Source organism: Pleurodeles waltl, chromosome 3_2 (genome assembly GCF_031143425.1).
Source record: "Pleurodeles waltl isolate 20211129_DDA chromosome 3_2, aPleWal1.hap1.20221129, whole genome shotgun sequence".
Classification (NCBI taxonomy): Eukaryota; Metazoa; Chordata; class Amphibia; order Caudata; family Salamandridae; genus Pleurodeles; species Pleurodeles waltl.
This window is the reverse complement of record NC_090441.1, coordinates 195,611,083-195,634,836: the sequence shown is the minus strand read 5'-3', so window position 1 is coordinate 195,634,836 and position 23,754 is coordinate 195,611,083. Positions and strand designations below refer to the sequence as shown.

General features: G+C 48.2%; 1 protein-coding gene across 1 annotated transcript in view; it reads right to left on the bottom strand.

The window, feature by feature from the left end:
* The window catches only part of LOC138286679 (rac GTPase-activating protein 1-like), a 312,034-nt gene that overhangs the window by 198,069 nt on the left and 90,211 nt on the right, over positions 1-23,754 (bottom strand). The window contains exon 5 of the mRNA XM_069227153.1: positions 9,456-9,509. Coding sequence (XP_069083254.1) covers positions 9,456-9,509 — 54 coding nt within the window. The remainder of the gene's footprint in view (positions 1-9,455; positions 9,510-23,754) is intronic.

Genomic DNA, 23,754 nt, shown 5'->3' with positions numbered 1-23,754 from the left:
ACAGGAGGAAGGCCTGGGTGGAGACTTGTCCCTCAGGAGGCCTCTGCACAGGAAGGAAGGCCTGGGTGGAGACTTGTCCCTCAGGAGGCCTCTGCACAGGAAGGAAGGCCTGGGTGGAGACTTGTCCCTCAGGAGGCCTCTGCACAGGAGGAAGGCCTGGGTGGAGAGTTTGAAGAGCCGCTCATATTCAGGGCCACGGGAAATATGGAATTGTGCGGTCAGTGTGATTTTTGCATAATTATATATTTGCCTCATCCACAACATAATCCGCCATCTGCAGCATAATCTGCAGATTTTACCAAAAACAAATTGTTTCTAGCTCAAACGGTTCAAAGGTTACTAGAGATGCAGGGACACGAGTGGCTGAACAGTGAACGGCCCTTTGCCAAGGTTGACTGTTGTTGCGAGTTGCTATATCTGGGTGTTAACTATGTCCTAATGAGGTGGATCCAAAGAGCAGACCGTGCTAACAAGTGTTAAAATGACAAACTAATGAAATAGTACTATCACAAAATGTGCTGCATTATGCCGTATAATTTGCCTTTTCTTGCTGCATAATTTACTCAACCCTGCTGCATAATTTGGCCCTCCCCTGCCGCATAATTCCAGTGGCTCTGTTCATATTAAATGAAGTACACAGGTAGGAGGGAGTAAGGGATGGAGTATGGGAGGGAGGGAGGATCGAAGGGTGGGCGCTTCTGACCAAAACTACAGGCGCCTCGCCTCCAGGTAATGAACTTTCTATTGATTCCTGGCCCTCTGCTGACAAATGGAACTGACTCCTGGCCTCGTCGTTAATAAAATAAAAAGCTGCAACTCAACATGGCCGCTTGCTGCGCGAGCCGCCATGACAAATGAAGGGGCGCGTAAGATGGGCAGGCGCGAGAGGGAGGGGTCTGTACTGCTAGCAGTTTATACATGTGCACAGTGCCTGGTTGATCAATGTGATTTACGACGCGGGCTGTAATTGAAGACCGTGAATGGGGGAACTAGCTGTGGAATTGGACCACGTGGCCCTTGAGGCACGACAAGCAGTGGCGTAACAAAACTGGAGGGGTTCCTGCAAAGTACATGGAGGGGGGCCCCCCTCCGTCCCCTGAACCCAGTCAGGGACCTATCACCTTTGCTCAGTGTACTGGGCTGAGGGGATCCCCTGGATCTTGGGGCACCCCTGCACAATGCGGGCTGTGGGAGCCAATGTTACACCGCTCACAACAAGGCTTGCACTTCAACCCACAAACCGCAAAAACTGCGGCGGAAGTTGGACATTGCTGAAGAGAGGACCCTGGTGGGAATTCTTGAACAAGCCAGACGACACGGGCCACCTCACGCCACATTATCGCGCCCTGCGTTACCTGTGCTGGCCTTTCATGCGACAGCCTAATGGAGTCCGAGTTTTATAGCCTCAGTTTGCCTCCATTGGTCTGATTAAAGTAACACATCTGATAGACATAAATCCAGGGTTTGTAAAGCACGGCAGATCACTTGGGAGGGTCTCAAAGGGCTGCATTGGCAGGTGCAGGGAGATTAAGTCATTTGCCCAGAATCACAGGATTTTGAGCCAACGGCGACCTGAACTCGATTCCCCCAGCTCCGAAGTCAGCAGCTCAGGCCATTAAGCCACAACCTCTCCTAGACATGATTTTCAGTCCTTTTCACATACGAGCCATTGACTTAAAAAGAGGCGGGAACCCCCTTTTCCTCTACTGATTGGCCAAGATTTCATTTACTGAACAACTGCCTCTTCTCTCAAAGACATACACCCCAACACTCCTCATTAGGTGAGCAACTCCTGGTCTTTCTAAAGCTAAAATCTTCCTTTTAGATGCTTCTTGTCTATGCAAATTGGGAAATTATATACTGGCAAATTAGTTTTTTTCTAAATCTCGCTCTTATCTGAAGACCTGGCTTTTCAGTTAACCAACCTACCATGGGCAGGGCTCGGTACACACACATGCTGAGAGCCAGGATGCCCTTGCGGGTGACAGGGCGCTTTACAAATGCACATAACATAGCACGCGTACCGTAGGCAGGGCTACGCACACGCACCGGCTCAGCACCAGGATACCATCGCGGGCGAAAGGGCACTTTACATATGCACTTAGCATCTGTTGCCAAAGGCTATCTATTCCAACTTCCTTCTAATCCCACCAATTGGCAACCCAAAGGCTTGGCCCGGGGTTGGACATGTGCGGGGATCACCCCCACACTAGTTTTAAAGATTGCATGTCTGTCCGTTCTACCTCCTGTACCTGTTGAGGCCAACGGTGGCCTGCAGGTGTTCAAAGTGGTCATTATTGGTCAACCATCATGGCCTCTCACTTAGTAGAAACTGTACAGCGTCACAGATTTCTAAAATGTGAATCAGGGTATTTCTTAGACTCAACCCCTCTGGTAGTGCACTTGTGTGATGAGACATTAGCCAAAATGGGGATAAAATCAAGGAAGAACTGCCACCACAGACCCTTCCATCGCTTAAGAAGGTGGGGAATAGGAGGAGCTCTTTCCTTGTGACGCTCGTGCCATTCCTGGCAGACATTGTATTCCCTGCTTACTTTAAGAGACCTTGGGTCTGCCCTGGACCTTCAGCCATTGACCTGAGACAATGTCCAACCCATCTTGGGATCCCTCCCTCCAGCAGTATCTTCGTCTCACTGTTTTCTATTCGCAGGCTGAGTGTGTGCCTCCTCCATTGGAGTGCATGAGGGACTATTTTACTCCAGAAGCGAGTCGAGGAGCATCCGAGAGCTCTCGAGAAGCGAGGCAACAGATCTGAAAATGGATGCTACAGGGAAGAGGGCTGTTTTTGCCCCCACAGCATCCAGTTTCCAGACATATCTGCGGTGTGGAAGACCAGGTTTGACATTTCTAAGGTCTGAGTCTGCAAGTTACACAGCATGTAGTGTCGCACCAGTGACGTAACTGGTAGCGGGGCACTACCATTACCAGTCAAATGTAATCCGAGGGATCCGCTCTGACTCCCGTCGTGTTTGGATTAGAATGAGTGTGACCTGCCAGTCACGTGTGGAAGTATATAAAGTGTGGCCAGTGGGCGGGATGCAGAGGGTAGGAGGCGATGAACAGAAGCCGCCGACGCCACTTAAACACCCCCACAGCCCGTGTCAGCCTCTGCGCAGACAGTGGTAGTGCACCAACACTACACAGCAGTCTAACCTACTGGCTTTGCACTGTTTGCTCTGCTTTGAAGCTGGTTAAAGGGCACTAGTTCTCTAACGAATTAACAACAAACTAATGCAGCTTTAAATAAAAATAAAAATCAGCCAAGCACATTTATTTTGCATTCTGTGAAAATCTGTGTAGACGTATTTACCAAATACACTGTTTCTAAGCTCAATTACCTATTTCTAGGTGGAGAGCATGCATGTGATTTATATTTACAAAAAAAAAACGAAAAATGTTCTTTTCAGGTTTCTGTGCGGTTACATCTTCTGTTGTGTTTATAAAGCGCAGGAGCCAATCCAGCGCGTTTTTAAAACAAGCGCTTTATCGCAAACCTCATACCAGATTGTTTTAAATACGTCACCAATTATAATTGTGACTTTATAGGACATCCCTAATAGTGACATCACGAGTCTGAAATATAAATGAAACTTTAAGGGTTCACAACTTCCAGAGTAGGATCGCCAGTTCTTGAAATGCATCTAATTACACATCACGTATGTACTTTTGTAAATTACATGCACAGAAATTCTGTTAGTACTGAGCTTCACATGTGGACTCACTCGTCTCACATATTCCCAGAGCTTCCACTCAGACAGGTGGGTGCAGACGCCGGATTTCCATATGGATGTATACAGCGGATGCTTACGTTTACATTCATATAATATATATGGTATATACGTTTTGATTGCAAATTAGGCCTGTTCACTGTTAATTGAAGGAGGACTGCATGAGCACTGTGACATCACTTTCGGTGACATCACTCCACACAACGTCATTGCTAATCACCTGCACTAGTTATTTTAAGGACGTATCCCCTGCCTGCACCCACCACCCACCAATGTCCTATCGAACATCACTGGGACTCTTACAAAGTGCAACCCCTAAAACCCGACCCGTAACAACCTAATGGTGCATCGCTCTTTAAACCCCTTCCTCCCATTTACAGTCCAGTACTCCAGTGTATCTCGAATCAACCCTTACCCATCAACAAGAAAGCGTATGCCCCTCAGAAATCTCAACGTCTCTTCCAATGAACAACCCTAAACTTCTACTTTTCAATAGCTCGAGGGCCAACACCCATCTGTAAGCCTCGCACTCAGTCACATGACCATTTCCACATCTCTTCCAAAGTACAGCGCCTAACTCCCCATCCATCATATTCCACAAGCTCACCTGACCCCCATAGACTTCATCCCATCAACATCCCTAAGCATTCTCTAGTAAATATATCCCCTCCCATGATGCCCAGGAGTTGGTTCCCTCATCCTACCACCTTCTGAGTGTAATCCCCAAACCACCCATCACCAACCAAAGAGCTTGCTCCGATGTCCCCCTCCAGCATGCAGCCTACCAAAGCCCTACCCATCGACATCGTGAATGCTTACCCCCAGTAAAGTACCTTGGTACTGTGTTCCTTCAAGATCTCCCATATCTCTTAATGTACACGTCTTGAACCCCCACGGATGACAGCTGAAGAGCTTACCTCCCTCAATTGACATCCTTACAGCTTCTCAAGTGTACAATCAATGAACCTCCACCCTGCAACATCACAAGATCCTATTTCCATCTAAACCCCATCCTGTCACCTACAGCCCCACACTTGCACCAGTTTACACTTAAAGAACCTCCAGCCACCAACAACCCAAGATCTTATTCCCATGCTTCTACAAATCTAGACTTAGTGAACCTCCACCCACTCACAACCCAAGTTCTTATTCTCATCCACAACCCCACACTGCCAGTCTACACTCCGTGAACCTCCAGCCACCAACAACCCAAGATCTTATTCCCACTCACAAACCCATGCTCCCACAAATCGACCCACTAACAACTGAAGATCTTATTCTCATCCACAACCCCACAATGCCAGTCTACACTCAGTGAACATCGACCCATTAACAACCCAAGATCCTAATCCCATCCACACACTTCCACCAGACTACACTGAATGAACCTCCGCCCATCAACACCCCAAGATCTCATCTTCATCCACAACCACACACTTTCACCACTCTACACTCAATGAGCCACCATCCAGTCTACAATCAATAAGCCTCCAGCCATCAACAACCCAAGAATTTATTCCCATCCACAATCCCAAGCTTCCACCAGTCTACACTCGATGAACCTCAACCAATCAACAACCCAAGATCGTATTCCCATCCATAACCCCACACTTTCATCAATCTACACTCAATGAACCTCACCCCATCAACAATCAAATATCTCATTGTATTGGATCCTATTTAGTTTTAATGTGAATCAGGAGTTTAGCTTAGCCTTCTGGCTTGCAGGCCTGTGCCCCCGTCACCTAGTGACTTTTAACTTACTTCGTTTGCTCTGTTTTAGCCCATTTATTTTATTTTTTCCTTTAAAAATGGCTGCCATGTTTATAGTTAGAATTTTTTTTTGATTTTACGTTATCAGTGCCACTCTGTGAAGGTGTCACTATCAGCATCAAAGTTAAGTGATGTATGTAGGTATTCACATCATGTCCCCTTTTCACTTATGTGTGACAGGAACATAATGTACTTTTGGAGAGTATTGTTTATATAATTTCTGCCACAAGGCTGTCCCCTTATCTATTGTTTGGGAACATACCTGCGTCAGGGATCCTACAAGATCTGTATAAATACGTCTCACACAGACAAGGTTATCAGAGGGATTCCTACCAGATGCTACCGACGCTATCTATGCTGCACACCGCCTTGATGCAGACTCATCCTTCGTGTCACCACGGAGTCTGATCTACAGACCTTATTCCAAGGTAACAAGGGTTGGGGGGGTGCTTCTCATGGACATGGTACTGGCAGATGAGGTTTATCACAACTAGCACTCGTTAGGTTAGAGATTAGGTTCTCCATGCTAGGGTTTTAAGGTATTTTACATCTTATGTTTATTGCAAGATGGTGGGGGTCTTTGTATTCACGACTCATCTTTACAATTCTGCTTCCTGCATTGTTCATTATCCTGATCATTGTAGTCCATGCCTTTTACATAGATTTCAGTCTTTTCAATAAACCTATTGAAAACTTTTCTGCATCTTGTTCATTGCCTGTGTGTGACTGAGACTTGTTGCTAAAGTGAGAAAAGGTTACTCTCCATTCCAGCACATCTCCCCTGAGATGTCTCATTCTAGTGTCCATGCTTAAGGCTGCCACAAATCACATTTTACTGTTTGGGTTTTTGGTGAGGTACGGCTTGTGAGCCGGGGGGTGTGGGATGACAGTTGCGACTTGTTGTAGGATTGGCCTAGTTACCTACAAACAAAAGTGCTGTCATCCCTAACCCAGAAGTCTTGCATAGGAGCGAGAGTCCAACTACGACACATTGTCATCCACAACGCCACCCTTCCACCTCTATGCTCAATGAACTTCCATCCATCAACAACCCAAGATCTTATTCCCATCCACAACCCCACGGTTCCACCAGACTACACTCAATGAAGCTCTATCCAGCAACACACCAGGGGGATCTAAACCCTTCCTCCCATTTACATTCCCATGCTTCCACCATTCTACACTCAATAACTCTACAACCATCAAAACTCCAGAGGAATCTAAACCATTGCTCCCGTCTATATTCCCTCATTTCCACTAGTCTACACTCAATGAACCTCCACCCATCAACAACTCAAGATCTTATTACCCCATCCACAACCCCACGCTTCCACCAGTCTACACTCAATGAATTCCACCCATCAACAACACAATATCATATTCCCATCCACAACCCCACATTTCCATCAGTCTACACTCAATGAACCTCCACCCATCAACAACCCAAGATTGTATTCCCATCTACACACCCACACTTCCACCAGTCTACACTTAACGAACCTCCACCCATCAACAGCCTAAGATCTTACTCCATCCAAAACCCCGCGCTTCCAGCAGTCTACACTCAATGAACCGCAATCCATCAACAAGACCTTATTCCCATCCACAACCCCACACTTTCACCAGTCTACACTCAATGAACCTCCAGCCAACAAGTCTACACTCAACGAACCTCCACCCATCAACAACCAAAGATCTTATTCCCAACCACATACCCACACTTCTGCTGGTCTACACTCAATGAACCTCCATCCAAGAACAACCCAGAGGCATTTAAATCCATCCTCCCATCTACATCCCCACACTTTCACCAGGCTACACTTAATGAACCTCCACCCATCAACAACCAAAGATCTTATTCCTAACCAAATCCCCACACTTCTGCTGGTCTACACTCAATGACATCACAAAACAAAATAAAATGATGGACAGAGTGTTGAAACTTTTCAAACACTCACCCCCAGTCACAGATCTGGATTTAATCTATCGTAATCAGTCTTGACCCTGTTCCACATGGGAACAGTCCAACCCGAACTGCTAGGCTACACCCAATGAACCTCCATCCAACAACCACCAAGAGGCATTTAAATCCATCCTCCCATCTACATCCCCACACTTTCACCAGTCTACACTCAATGAACCTCCACCCATCAACGACCCAGAAGCTTAGTCCCATCTGTGCACAACATTGCATTGCAGCTTTAGAACTGGAGAGATATACCACAAAACACAGTAACATTTTCAGGCAAGCAATGCACCCCTACAGAACAGAAAGAATGTCAAAGTACTCCGTACATGCACCCACAGACGCAGTACATTGCAAAGATCCAAGACTGTGTCAGATGCATTGTTTTGTTCCCTGTTACCTCTGCAACCCATTACTGAACAAGACGTGGGGAAGAAAGACATTTATTGGACAAAGACAATGACACCAGAACATCAGGTCTCTGGGCAAATGCAAGGGCACTAAGACTCGTACAAGTCAAAACAACATGCTGCACACAGGGTGATACTTCCATCAACATTCCCAGCACCACCTAATCTCTATAACCCCAGAAAAATGCAGAGCAACAACTCGTGTCATCTCATTTTGACTACCCAGATTAACAACTTCTAGAGCCATTGTCCATCCATCACTGGTGCAACTAATCAAGTCAACAATGGCTGCACGGCCATTGTTCTAGGACCTTGGTGCCTCGTCTGATAAATCAGCCTCCTTATCGATGGAAGTGATTACCTAATAAGTCAACAGCCCCCCTACATCAACGAGCCTTGCACTCGTCTGGCAGTAGCCCCAGCAACCATCCAGCCAGTGTGCCAGCAGCCCCAGCACCCATCCTACCAGCAGTCCCAGCCCCCGTCCTACCAGCAGCCCCAAGCACCCGTCCTACCAGCAGCCCCAGCACCCGTCCTACCAGCAGCCCCAGCACCCGTCCTACCAGCAGCCCCAGCACCCGTCCTACCAGCAGCCCCAGCACCCGTCCTACCAGCAGCCCCAGCACCCGTCCTACCAGCAGCCCCAGCACCCGTCCTACCAGCAGCCCCAGCACCCGTCCTACCAGCAGCCCCAGGCACCCGTCCTACCAGCAGCCCCAGGCACCCGTCCTACAGCAGCCCCAGGCACCCGTCCTACAGCAGCCCCAGGCACCCGTCCTACAGCAGCCCCAGGCACCCGTCCTACAGCAGCCCCAGGCACCCGTCATACCTGCAGCCCTAGCAGCATCTGTCCTACCAGCACCATACTACCAGCAGCCCCAGCACCCGTCCTACCAGCAGCCCCAGCACCCGTCCTACCAGCAGCCCCAGCACCCGTCCTACCAGCAGCCCCAGCACCCGTCCTACCAGCACCCGTCTTAGCAGCAGTCCCACGGATGACAGCTGAAGAGATCTGGGGCTGTCCTACCAGCAGCCCCAGATCGCTGACAGCAGAGCATTGACAGACACTCGAGAAGGAGAGGACAGATTTGCTTTGTTGTTAATATTGGCGGACTGGAAGGAATGTCTATCTTCCTTCTTTGGAGTAAGCCTTTCACAGGAATGGAATTGGTTACTTTACATTACTTTTGCTCACTACTACCACATTAACACCAACATTTAGCCCTTTTTTCACCACCGCTCACCAAGGCTTTTTGTATCAGTCATCCACATGCAACAAGCTCAGCCGCAGCAGCACCGCAGGCGGCGGTGACTACCTCATGGAGGCAGCCAGGATTACCTCTGGTTGAGGTCTGGCACTCACCGTGATGGCAATGCCAGGAGCACACAGGCTGCGCCTTCATACAGGGCAGCGCCCAACACATGGATCCCTCAGGGGAGGTCATGCATGATCTATCCGAGGACTCCAACACGTCAGAACATGATTTTCACTATTGGCCCTTTTGCAGGTGCATCGACAACCCAACGTTAGTGCAACGAGGAAGAATCTCATCTTACCCTCTTCTCTCTGGGCTTCACTCTCTCCGGCTTCACCTCAGACACCTCCTGATCCTGCACAGAAATCAAGGGACACATGTTAGTCAAGGGGCTTCAAGGCAGGGAAGCAGTAAAGAGACTCTGAAAACTTGTCAACACCACTTGCTCCACTATAGCAACCCATGAATCCTCATTAGGTGCACCACTTACCTGTACATGGGTTGGCACACTTGCTGATCTGTGTGTCTGCCAGGTTCCATAAGAACCCATGTGTGTCTGTTCTGATCTGTGGACCCAGGAAACCCCCATTATTTATCTCTAAATAAACTCTGACAAGGTGGCTGGAGCCATGGCCACATTTGGAAGCCGTTGTCTCAACCAGGTGGAATGAAAAGACATCAACCATTGTATCCCGAAACCTGGGTGCGAGCCCACACTCGGTCTGCTCCCCTCTGGCCCAGGCACAGTGGCTCAACTGCACTAGTGAGGCAACACCTCCATTCCTACTACCTGGACAGGGCTACTGACTAGGGGCCTGATTTAGAGTTTGGCGGATGAGTTACGCCGTCACAAACATGACGGATACCCCGTAGGATACAATGGGATTGTAATACGGCAGACGGAATATCTGTCATATATGTGACGGAGTAACCACATCTGCCAAACTCTAAATCAGGCCCTACGTGTCCTACAAGTGGTCCGAGTAGTAAGACAGTGAAGAGTGAGACAACTCATCAAGTGAGGAAGGACTTTCCTCCAAGTACCTTTAGGGTCTCCTGTGTATCGGGCTCCGTCGGCAATCCCAGCTGGATAATACCATCTGGCACCAACGGTGGGACGATAGCCACGAGTCGGGCACTCCTTCATAATCTAGGGTTTTCCTGGTGCCTGAAAGGTCGCGTACAGGTTTAGCCGCTAAAAGTGGTGAGTTATATTCACATCATTTACTTTCTGTCCACCTAAGAACTGCAAATCCAGCTCTCAACTAACACTAACTGAACGAAACACACTGAATTTTTTTGTCTCTTGCACACTCCTCTTGATGGGGCCACCAGTCAGATGAGACTTGTCTGCAGAACCCACACCTGATTGGCTCTTGGAACAACTCTTTCTGGGCGGAGCTACAGTGTCTGCTTCCGCCTAAGCCTCAAAACACGGCACTTGTCTGATGCCAAACCAAACAAGGCACCCGATGCAGCCGAAAAGCTCCTGCATACATTCTCATAATCCTGTAAGGAAGGCAGCACTACACTATAGCGCCTGGTGCCCATAGCTCTCTCACGCCCGCACTCCTCCTTCCCACAACCCACTGCTCCAGCTGTTGAAAGAGTAAAGTCCCAGTGATGACATAATTGAGATCATAAAGTAAGAACTGACACTACAGGCGCCTGGACACCTAGTGAACTAACAGGAAGTGACAACACACATCCTTATACATCCACCTCAGGAGGAGCAAGTATGTCGTCTACAGCACGTATTAGAAACGATTGATGAAAAGTACAACATGGGTAAAAGGCACAAGCCACCAGCTGGTGAAGCCAGACTTATTTTAGAAGACCTGAAGTTGGACAGGTCAAACCCATCTGCAACTGCACTTTACAAATGTAGACAACTCACTCATTCGCAAGGGGTTCAAATCAAGCGAGGGGGCAGCTGGGGTCACCTCTGAAAGGACAGGGGCTCCCTGGGCACAGTCATTTGCATCCTTGATTTGCCTTAAAGTCAGTCAGAGTTGGACAGTCAGCCCATGCCAGGCTCACCTGTGAAGTCCAAGAGCAGGACTGGGTTGGTCAGTCTGGTCTTCACCCCGGGCTGGGGGCTAGGGCTGCTTTCTGAGCCGCAAGGGCAGCAGAACCTAACTGTGACCCCAGGGCACCCCTCTAGTCCTGTTCTGCTGCAGTGTGGGGCAGATTTTAACAATTCCAGTGCCCAAGGTAGTTTTTGGTCCTACCTTGGGCACCGGAAGAAACAGAACATGCCAGGATGGGCATAACTGGCATAATTCTCTCCATCCCAATTACTCATAATTATCACAAGTTTACTTGCAATTATGCGTAATAGTGTGAGATGTATTATCCAGCATTTAGCCATATTGTCTTAATGCAAAATTCATCCAAAATGGGCCTGCAGATGAAAAAGGTTAAGAATATTGAAGCAAATGCTACAGGACACGAACAGCTTAGCCAGCAGACCCTCCCTCTATTAGTTCATTTTCCTGTGCTCATGCTGTAGGTTTTTGCCCCAAATTACTCAAACTGGCCTAATTGCATAAATTTGGTAATTTTGCATTTCAAGAGTAATGCATAATTACTGAAATTACTCCAGAAAACTTAAAATGTTTCCCATACTTAGAACATTCCCTGGGCCCAGGTGTACAGGAAGAATGTGACTTGCTGAGCAACCCATGAAATAAAATCAGGTGGTCCCCAGTACATGGTATTCTTGCCCACCATCCTTCAGTCTGCATCAGAGTTACCTCAGACTGACTCATTTGAAGCACTGGTTTCCAGTTTTGACTACATCAGTGGGTGCTAATGTCTCCCAGGCACCTCCTAACAATCCCATGTCAGCTGACGCCACCGCCTCCAGCCCGGAGCCAGCTACAATCTCTTCAACCACTCCATGGACACTGAACCCCACACCTATGCTTCCAACCCACATACAGCCTTGTAAAGGTGTAGAGCGGTCTGTTCTTTTCTTTTAAGCATAGTGTCTGGTTTTGAAGTGACCCAGGAGATTGGCATTCCAATCCTCAGTCAGAGAGGAACTACAAGCTCTTATAAAACAAACACTTAGCAAAACCTGGGAGAAGGGGGGGGGGGTTCTCACTTTTAACCACCCACACTTGAGAAAGGCATGCTGTGCCTCTTCTGGGTGCAGCCTCAACCTGAATTCCTGCACCCTAGCGAGCCACCCATTTTCTATAAGTGCATGAAGGGATTCTAAGGTGGAGGATACCACAAGTCTTGGGGGGGGGGGGGCGCAGATATCCTTCAAGCCTCACAAGATTGCCCTGATTAGGACCGGGCTTGATTGTGTCAAATCCCTTCATCTACGTTGATTCTGGTATGCGCTTCAAAGACTTCATGAAACCTAGAATATTGAACACCTCACTTTCTCCCACAGGTGTCCTACTTTTCTTACAACTTCTCTGGCGTCCAGATTAAGGTTGTGAGAGAACCAGTCCAGTAAAAAGCCCCGTTATCCATCCATAAAGCGCTAAATGGACAGCTCTATATTTCATTAAAAAAATGATAAAAAAGATACTTTCCTACATCAGTGTTAGGGTGGGACAGAGCCAATCTCTTATTCCCAAAATGCAGCAGTTTCTCAGTTTGGTCCATTATGCTGTGGTTGGTTACAGTGTAGTCCTTTACAGTGTGGTCCATTACACTGTGCTGTGGTCCGTTATGTTGTGGTGCACTCGGTTACGCTCCATTACAGTGTGGTGCAGTCTATTACGCTGTGATGCGGTCTGTACAGTGTGCTGCGGCCCGTTACAGTGTGCTGTAGTTTGTTGCGCTGTGGTGTGGTGCGTTACGTTGTAGTGAGGCTCGTTGCACCGCGGCGAGATGTGTCACGCTGTGGTGAGGTGCGTTACGCTGTGACAAGGACCATTACGCTGTGGCGAGGCATGTTACACTGTGGTCTGGTGTGTTTCAGTGTGCTGTAGTTCATTTACGCTGTGGTGGTGTCCGTCATGCTGTGCTGTGGTCTGTTACGCTGTTCATGTAGTCTGTTACAGTGTGGCGCGGTCCACTGCAGGGTGCTGCGATCCATTAACGTGCGCTGCGATCAGTTACAGTGTGGTATGTGATAGTGTGGTCCATTACAGTGTGGTGTGGTCCATAACAGTGTGGTGCACTCTGTTACAGTGTGGTGCAGTCCGTTACGCTGTGGTGTCGTCCATCACAGTGTGCTGTGGTCCGTTACACTGTGCTGTTCCCCATTAAAGTGTGCTGTAGTTCGTTACGCTGCAGTCAGTTACACTGTGGTGTTGTGTGTTGTGCTGTGCTTTGGTCTGTTATGCTGTGCTGTGATCCCTTATGCTGTGGTGTAGTTTGTTACAATGTAGTGCGGTCATTTACAGGGTTCTGCGATCCTTTACTGGGTGGTGCAGTCAATTACAGTGTGGTGTCGTCCGTCACAGTGTGGTCTACTATAGTGTGGTTCATTACAGTGTGGTTTGGTCAGTTACGGTGTGGTGTGGTCAGTTATGGTGTGGTTTGTTACGTTGTGGTCAGTTACAGTGCGATGCGGTCCGTTACAGTGTGGTCTGCTAGAGTGAGGTCCGTTACAATGTGGTGTGATCAGTTAGTGTGGTCCGTTACGGCATGGTCAGTTACAGTGAGGTGCGGTCTGTTACAGTGTGGTCTCTTACAGTGTGGTGTGGTCCATTACAATGTGTTCCGGTGTGGTCCGTTACGTTGTGGTCAGTTACAGTGCAGTGCGGTCTGTTAGGGTGTGGTCTGTTATAGTGTGGTCCGTTTGTGAGAAAGTAGCCTCTTTCTAGCCTTGTTACCCCCACTTTTGGCCTGTTTGTGAGTGTATGTCAGGGTGTTTTCACTGTCTCACTGGGATCCTGCTAGCCAGGGCCCCGGTGCTCATAGTGAAAACCCTATGTTTTCAGTATGTTTGTTATGTGTCACTGGGACCCTGCTAGTCAGGACCCCAGTGCTCATAAGTTTGTGGCCTATATGTATGTGTTCCCTGTGTAGTGCCTAACTGTCTCACTGAGGCTCTGCTAACCAGAACCTCAGTGGTTATGCTCTCTCATTTCTTCCAAATATTCACTAACAGGCTAGTGACCATTTTTACCAATTTACATTGGCTTACTGAAACACCCTTATAATTCCCTAGTATATGGTACTGAGGTACCCAGGGTATTGGGGTTCCAGGAGATCCCTATGGGCTGCAGCATTTCTTTTGCCACCCATAGGGAGCTCTGACGATTCTTACACAGGCCTGCCACTGCAGCCTGAGTGAAATAACGTCCACGTTATTTCACAGCCATTTTACACTGCACTTAAGTAACTTATAAGTCACCTATATGTCTAACCTTTACCTGGTAAAGGTTAGGTGCAAAGTTACTTAGTGTGAGGGCACCCTGGCACCAGCCAAGGTGCCCCCACATTGTTCAGAGCCAATTCGCTGAACTTTGTGAGTGCGGGGACACCATTACACGCGTGCACTACATATAGGTCACTACCTATATGTAGCTTCACAATGGTAACTCCGAATATGGCCATGTAACATGTCTATGATCATGGAATTGCCCCCTCTATGCCATCCTGGCATAGTTGGCACAATCCCATGATCCCAGTGGTCTGTAGCACAGACCCTGGTACTGCCAAACTGCCCTTCCTGGGGTTTCACTGCAGCTGCTGCTGCTGCCAACCCCTCAGACAGGCATCTGCCCTCCTGGGGTCCAGCCAGGCCTGGCTCAGGATGGCAGAACAAAGAACTTCCTCTGAGAGAGGGTGTGACACCCTCTCCCTTTGGAAAATGGTGTGAAGGCAGGGGAGGAGTAGCCTCCCCCAGCCTCTGGAAATGCTTTGCTGGGCACAGAGGTGCCCAATTCTGCATAAGCCAGTCTACACCGGTTCAGGGGACCCCTTAGCCCTGCTCTGGCGCGAAACTGGACAAAGGAAAGGGGAGTGACCACTCCCCTGACCTGCACCTCCCCTGGGAGGTGTCCAGAGCTCCTCCAGTGTGCTCCAGACCTCTGCCATCTTGGAAACAGAGGTGCTGCTGGCACACTGGACTGCTCTGAGTGGCCAGTGCCACCAGGTGACATCAGAGACTCCTTCTGATAGGCTCCTTCAGGTGTTAGTAGCCTATCCTCTCTCCTAAGTAGCCAAACCCTCTTTTCTGGCTATTTAGGGTCTCTGTCTTTGGGGATTCCTTAGATAACGAATGCAAGAGCTCATCCGAGTTCCTCTGCATCTCTCTCTTCACCTTCTGCCAAGGAATCGACTGCTGACCGCGCTGGAAGCCTGCAAACCTGCAACATAGTAGCAAAGACGACTACTGCAACTCTGTAACGCTGATCCTGCCGCCTTCTCGACTGTTTTCCTGCTTGTGCATGCTGTGGGGGTAGTCTGCCTCCTCTCTGCACCAGAAGCTCCGAAGAAATCTCCCGTGGGTCGACGGAATCTTCCCCCTGCAACCGCAGGCACCAAAAAGCTGCATTACCGGTCCCTTGGGTCTCCTCTCAGCACAATGAGCGAGGTCCCTCGAATCCAGCGACTCTGTCCAAGTGACCCCCACAGTCCAGTGACTCTTCAGTCCAAGTTTGGTGGAGGTAAGTCCTTGCCTCACCTCGCTGGGCTGCATTGCTGGGAACCGCGACTTTTGCAGCTACTCCGGCCCCTGTGCACTTCCGGCAGAAATCCTTTGTGCACAGCCAAGCCTGGGTCCACGGCACTCTAACCTGCATTGCACGACTTTCTAAGTTGGTCTCCGGCGACGTGGGACTCCTTTGTGCGACTTCGGGTGAGCACCGTTTCACGCATCCTTGTAGTGCCTGTTTCTGGCACTTTTCCGGGTGCTACCTACTGCTGAGAGGGCTTCTTGTCTTGCTCGATGTCCCCTCTCTCTGCTGGTCCAATTTGCGACCTCCTGGTCCCTCCTGGGCCTCAGCAGCGTCCAAAAACGCTAACCGCACGATTTGCAGCTAGCAAGGCTTGTTGGCGTTCTTTCGGCGGGAAAACACTTCTGCACGACTCTCCACGGCGAGAGGGATCCGTCCACCAAAGGGGAAGTCTCTAGCCCTTTTCGTTCCTGCAGAAACCTCAGCTTCTTCTGTCCAGTAGAAGCTTCTTTGCACCCACAGCTGGCATTTCCTGGGCATTTGCCCATCTCCGACTTGCTTGTGACTTTTGGACTTGGTCCCCTTGTTCCACAGGTACCCTAGATTGGAAATCCACAGTTGTTGCATTGTTGGTTTGTGTCTTTCCTGCATTATTCCTCTAACACGACTTCGTTGTCCTTAGGGGAACTTTAGTGCACTTTGCACTCACTTTTCAGGGTCTTGGGGAGGGTTATTTTTCTAACTCTCACTATTTTCTAATAGTCCCAGCGACCCTCTACAGGGTCACATAGGTTTGGGGTCCATTCGTGGTTCGCATTCCACTTTTGGAGTATATGGTTTGTGTTGCCCCTATCCCTATGTTTCCCCATTGCATCCTATTGTAACTATACATTGTTTGCACTGTTTTCTAAGACTATACTGCATATTTTTGCTATTGTGTATATATATCTTGTGTATATTTCCTATCCTCTCACTGAGGGTACACTCTAAGATACTTTGGCATATTGTCATAAAAATAAAGTACCTTTATTTTTAGTATAACTGTGTATTGTGTTTTCTTATGATATTGTGCATATGACACTAAGTGGTACTGTAGTAGCTTCACACGTCTCCTAGTTCAGCCTAAGCTGCTCTGCTAAGCTACCATTATCTATCAGCCTAAGCTGCTAGACACCCTATACACTAATAAGGGATAACTGGGCCTGGTGCAAGGTGCAAGTACCCCTTGGTACTCACTACAAGCCTGTCCAGCCTCCTACATTGGTTGTGCAGTGGTGGGATAAGTGCTTGAGACTACTTACCACTCTTGTCATTGTACTTTTCATAAGAGAAAAATATACAAAACAAGGTCAGTGTATATACACATAGCCAAAAAGTTTTGCACTTCCTCTTGTCACTCTTTTCCAAGTGCTGAAAAGTACTGCTAAACTTTCAAAAAGTTCTTAAAAGTTTAAAAAGTTTTTTCTGTCTTTCCAAAAAGTTCTGAAAACTTTTTTCTCTTTTTCTATCACTTTAACTCTCTCTAAAAAATGTCTGGCACAGGCCAAAGTGTTGATCTGTCCAAACTTGCATATGACAACCTTAGCTGGAAAAGAGCAAGGAGTCTCTGTATAGAGAGGTTTGAGTGTAGGGAAGAATCCTTCCTTGGAACTGTTACTTAACATGCTTAGAGAACAGGATAAGGCCATAGGTGCCCCATCTGTTGAAAAAGTACCTAATAGTTCCCAATCTGATTCAGGGACTCCCCCAGGAAAAGATTCAGGAAAGAAACTTCCTAGCCTTCCCATTACTAGACAATCTAGCATAGATGGTAATGATGACGAGCCACACCAAATAAATAGTGTTGTCTCACATCATAGCAAAAGCATTTATTCTCACCATACTGGTAGTAATGTTTCTGTAAACCAAGCTGTTAGGGTGCCTTCTGTAAGGGACAGGTCTCCTTCTGTTCATTCCCATCATAGCTCTGTTTCTAGAAATGTCCCTCCCACCAACCCTGATGACAGAATGTTAGAGAGGGAACTCAATAAGTTGAGGGTGGAACAAACCAGACTGAAGCTTAAAAAGCAACAGCTGGATTTGGATAGACAGTCTTTTGAATTAGAGAAGGAAAGACAGAAGTTGGGTTTAGATACCCATGGTGGCAGCAGCAGTATTCCCCATAGTCATCCTGCAAAAGAGCATGATTCCAGGAATCTGCACAAGATAGTTCCCCCTTATAAGGAGGGGGATGACATTAACAAGTGGTTTGCTGCACTTGAGAGGGCCTGTGTTGTACAGGATGTCCCTCAAAGGCAGTGGGCTGCTATCCTATGGCTATCATTTAGTGGAAAAGGTAGGGATAGGCTCCTTACTGTGAAAGAAAATGATGCTAATAATTTCCAAGTTCTTAAGAATGCACTCCTGGATGGTTATGGCTTAACCACTGAACAGTACAGGATAAAGTTCAGAGAGACCAAAAAGGAGTCTTCACAAGACTGGGTTGATTTCATTGACCATTCAGTGAAGGCCTTGGAGGGGTGGTTACATGGCAGTAAAGTTACTGATTATGAAAGCCTGTATAACACAATCCTGAGAGAGCATATACTTAATAATTGTGTGTCTGATTTGTTGCACCAGTACCTGGTAGACTCTGATCTGACCTCTCCCCAAGAATTGGGAAAGAAGGCAGACAAATGGGTCAGAACAAGGGTGAACAGAAACGTTCATACAGGGGGTGACAAAGATGGCAATAAGAAGAAAGATGGTGAAAAATCTCAAGATAAGCATGGGGATAAGGGTAAAACCAAAGATCCCACTTCAAATCTTAAACACTCTTCAGAGGGTGGGGATAAAACAAATTCTTCCTCTTCTTCCCAACCTGCACACATTAAAAAGCCTTGGTGCTTTGTGTGTAAAAATAGAGGCCATAGGCCAGGGGATAAGTCCTGTCCAGGTAACCCCCTGAGCCTACCACCACTAATACATCAAGCTCTAGTGCCCCTAGCAGTAGTGGTACTAGTGGTGGGACTGCTGGCATCAGTCAAGCAAAGGGTGTAGTTGGGTTCACTTATGGGTCCATAGTGGAAACTGATGTAATCAGTCCCAAGACAGTTTCTGTCACACCTAGTGGCACTGGCCTTGCCACACTGGCTGCTTGTCCCCTTACAATGGATAAGTACAGGCAGACAGTTTCAATAAATGGTGTTGAGGCCTTGGCCTACAGGGACACAGGTGCCAGTTTCACTTTGGTGACTGAAAACCTAGTGCCTCCTGAACAACACATCATTGGACAACAGTATAAGATTATTGATGTCCATAACTCCACTAAGTTTCTTCCCTCAGCTATAATTCAGTTTAGTTGGGGTGGAGTTACTGGCCCTAAGCAGGTGGTGGTATCACCTAGCTTACCTGTAGACGGTCTCTTAGGTAATGACCTAGAGGCCTCAGGTTGGGCTGATGTAGAGTTTTATGCCCATGCAGCCATGCTGGGCATCCCTGAGGAATTGTTCCCTCTCATTTCAAGTGAAATGAAAAAGCAAAGGAGAGAAGGCCTGAAAACTCAGGATCCCTCTCCATCAACAGGTAAAAAGGGTATCACAGTATCCCCTAACCACCCTACCATTCAGGATACTATTCCTGTGGTGGGAGAAACCTCTCCTGGGGTGGCACCTGTTCCAAGGGAATCATCAGCTGGCAAAGCTGGACTCCCTGAGGTGGAAGTACCTCTCTGTGGGATAACTAACATTGGTGAGAAAAAGAGCACCATTTTAGTTAACATGGAGCATCCCTCCAACCCTCCCAGAGAAACTTTAGTGCAGAAACTCTGCACTACCTCACAACACTTAGGACAGCATCCCTGCCCTAGTGTGGAGCTGATAGGACAGCATCCCTGCCCTGCTCCAACCCAAGAGAAACAGCATCCCTGTTCTCTCTTCCAGCCATATGGACAAAGTTTTTGCCCAGCTATGGCTTTTCTGAGACAGCATCCCTGTCTGGCATTTCCATCACTACAAATAGGTTCAGTGGACAATTCCCACTGCTCTAAACTAAAACTTACTGATAGAAACTCTGAAAATACATCTTCACATTGTTGCTTAGCTAAAAAACTTCAAACAGGGTGGTTTACATCCCCACAGGGAAGTAACCATATAGTGGATGATAAAGGGAGTAACCAGTCTATTGCAGAGCTACTCTCTACTTATCACCACTTAGACAATAAAGTCTCAACTGGCCAAGGTTAGCCTTATTGTCCTTCGTTTGGGGGGGGGGGGGTTGTGTGAGAAAGTAGCCTCTTTCTAGCCTTGTTACCCCCACTTTGGGCCTGTTTGTGAGTGTATGTCAGGATGTTTGTCACTGTTTTCACTGTCTCACTGGGATCCTGATGGCTAGGCCCCAGTGCTCACAGTGAAAACACTATGTTTTCAGTATGTTTGTTATGTGTCACTGGGACCCTGCTAGTCAGGACCCCAGTGCTCATAAGGGTGGCCTATATGTATGTGTCACTGGGACCCTGTCACACAGGGCCCCAGTGCTCATAGGTGTGCATGTATGTGTTCCCTGTGTGGTGCCTAACTGTCTCACTGAGGCTCTGCTAACCAGAACCTCAGTGGTTATGCTCTCTCATTACTTTTAAATTGTCACTAACAGGCTAGTGACCAATTTTACCAATTCACATTGGCTTACTGGAACACCCTTATAATTCCCTAGTATATGGTACTGAGGTACCCAGGGTATTGGGGTTCCAGGAGATCCCTATGGGCTGCAGCATTTCTTTTGCCACCCATAGGGAGCTCTGACAATTCTTACACAGGCCTGCCACTGCAGCCTGAGTGAAATAACGTCCACGTTATTTCACAGCCATTTTACACTGCACTTAAGTAACTTATAAGTCACCTATATGTCTAACCTTTACCTGGTAAAGGTTAGGTGCAAAGTTACTTAGTGTGAGGGCACCCTGGCATTAGCCAAGGTGCCCCCACATTGTTCAGAGCCAATTCCCTGAACTTTGTGAGTGCGGGGACACCATTACACGCGTGCACTACATATAGGTCACTACCTATATGTAGCTTCACAATGGTAACTCCGAATATGGCCATGTAACATGTCTATGATCATGGAATTGCCCCCTCTATGCCATCCTGGCATAGTTGGCACAATCCCATGATCCCAGTGGTCTGTAGCACAGACCCTGGTACTGCCAAACTGCCCTTCCTGGGGTTTCACTGCAGCTGCTGCCAACCCCTCAGACAGGCATCTGCCCTCCTGGGGTCCAGCCAGGCCTGGCCCAGGATGGCAGAACAAAGAACTTCCTCTGAGAGAGGGTGTGACACCCTCTCCCTTTGGAAAATGGTGTGAAGGCAGGGGAGGAGTAGCCTCCCCCAGCCTCTGGAAATGCTTTCTTGGGCACAGATGTGCCCAATTCTGCATAAGCCAGTCTACACCGGTTCAGGGACCCCTTAGCCCCTGCTCTGGCGCGAAACTGGACAAAGGAAAGGGGAGTGACCACTCCCCTGACCTGCACCTCCCCTGGGAGGTGTCCAGAGCTCCTCCAGTGTGCTCCAGACCTCTGCCATCTTGGAAACAGAGGTGCTGCTGGCACACTGGACTGCTCTGAGTGGCCAGTGCCACCAGGTGACGTCAGAGACTCCTGCTGATAGGCTCCTTCAGGTGTTAGTAGCCTATCCTCTCTCCTAGGTAGCCAAACCCTCTTTTCTGGCTATTTAGGGTCTCTGTCTCTGGGGAAACTTCAGATAACGAATGCAAGAGCTCATCCGAGTTCCTCTGCATCTCTCTCTTCACCTTCTGATAAGGAAACGACTGCTGACCGCGCTGGAAGCCTGCAAACCTGCAACATAGTAGCAAAGACGACTACTGCAACTCTGTAACGCTGATCCTGCCACCTTCTCGACTGTTTTCCTGCTTGTGCATGCTGTGGGGGTAGTCTGCCTCCTCTCTGCACCAGAAGCTCCGAAGAAATCTCCCGTGGGTCGACGGAATCTTCCCCCTGCAACCGCAGGCACCAAAAAGCTGCATTACCGGTCCCTTGGGTCTCCTCTCAGAACGACGAGCGAGGTCCCTCGAATCCAGCGACTCTGTCCAAGTGACCCCCACAGTCCAGTGACTCTTCAGCCCAAGTTTGGTGGAGGTAAGTCCTTGCCTCACCTCGCTGGGCTGCATTGCTGGGAACCGCGACTTTGCAGCTACTCCGGCCCCTGTGCACTTCCGGCGGAAATCCTTTGTGCACAGCCAAGCCTGGGTCCACGGCACTCTAACCTCATTGCACGACTTTCTAAGTTGGTCTCCGGCGACGTGGGACTCCTTTGTGCAACTTCGGTGAGCACCGTTTCATGCATCCTCGTAGTGCCTGTTTCTGGCACTTCTCCGGGTGCTACCTGCTTCATTGAGGACTCTTTATCTTGCTCGACGTCCCCTCTCTCTTCAGGTCCAATTTGCGACCTCCTGGTCCCTCCTGGGCCCCAGCAGCATCCAAAAACGCCAAACGCACGATTTGCAGCTAGCAAGGCTTGTTGGCGTTTTTTCGGCGGGAAAATACTTCTGCACGACTCTCCACGGCGAGCGGGATCCGTCCACCAAAGGGGAAGTCTCTAGCCCTTTTTGTTCTTGCAGAAACCTCAGCTTCTTCTGTCCAGTCGAAGCTTCTTTGCACCCGCAGCTTGCATTTCCTGGGCATCTGCCCATCTCCGACTTGCTTGTGACTTTTGGACTTGGTCCCCTTGTTCCACAGGTACCCTAGATTGGAAATCCACAGTTGTTGCATTGCTGGTTTGTGTCTTTCCTGCATTATTCCTCTAACACGACTACTTTGTCCTTAGGGGAACTTTAGTGCACTTTGCACTCACTTTTCAGGGTCTTGGGGAGGGTTATTTTTCTAACTCTCACTATTTTCTAATAGTCCCAGCGACCCTCTACAAGGTCACATAGGTTTGGGGTCCATTCGTGGTTCGCATTCCACTTTTGGAGTATATGGTTTGTGTTGCCCCTATCCCTATGTTTCCCCATTGCATCCTATTGTAACTATACATTGTTTGCACTGTTTTCTAAGACTATACTGCATATTTTTGCTATTGTGTATATATATCTTGTGTATATTTCCTATCCTCTCACTGAGGGTACACTCTAAGATACTTTGGCATATTGTCATAAAAATAAAGTACCTTTATTTTTAGTATAACTGTGTATTGTGTTTTCTTATGATATTGTGCATATGACACTAAGTGGTACTGTAGTAGCTTCACACATCTCCTAGTTCAGCCTAAGCTGCTCTGCTAAGCTACCATTATCTATCAGCCTAAGCTGCTAGACACCCTATACACTAATAAGGGATAACTGGGCCTGGTGCAAGGTGCAAGTACCCCTTGGTACTCACTACAAGCCAGTCCAGCCTCCTACACAGTGTGCCAATGAGAATTGGTAAAATTAGTCACTAGCCTGCAGTAACAATTTTAAAGCAAAGAGAGAGCATAAACACAGAGGTTCTGGTTAGCAGAGCCTCAGTGATACAGTTAGGCACCACACAGGGAACACATACAGGCCAGAAACCTATGAGCACTGTGGTCCTGGCTAGCAGGATCCCAGTGACACATATCAAACACACTGACAACATAGTGTTTTCACTATGAGCACTGGGCCCTGGCTAGCAGGATCCCAGTGAGACAGTAAAAACACCCTGACATACCCCCACTTTTGGCCTGTTTGTGAGTGTAACAAGGCTAGAAAGAGGCTACCTTCCTACAGAAACCCACTGTGAAGAACTATGTATGGGCATATATGTTAATTCTATAGCGTGAACGCAGCCAAAAGGCAACAGCACTGCAGTGTTGAAACTGGCGCTATCCAAATTACTTTAACATAAAATCATCAGCCATCAATTCACGGTCAGTGAAAATTTAAAGGAAACTGTCTGATTTGGAGGCAAAGTAACTATTCACAGCTTTAAAGGGAAAAGCGCTCCCCCCAATATGGGGGGAGCGCGGCGCCTTAGGAATCTGGGCCGCCGTGGTCCGA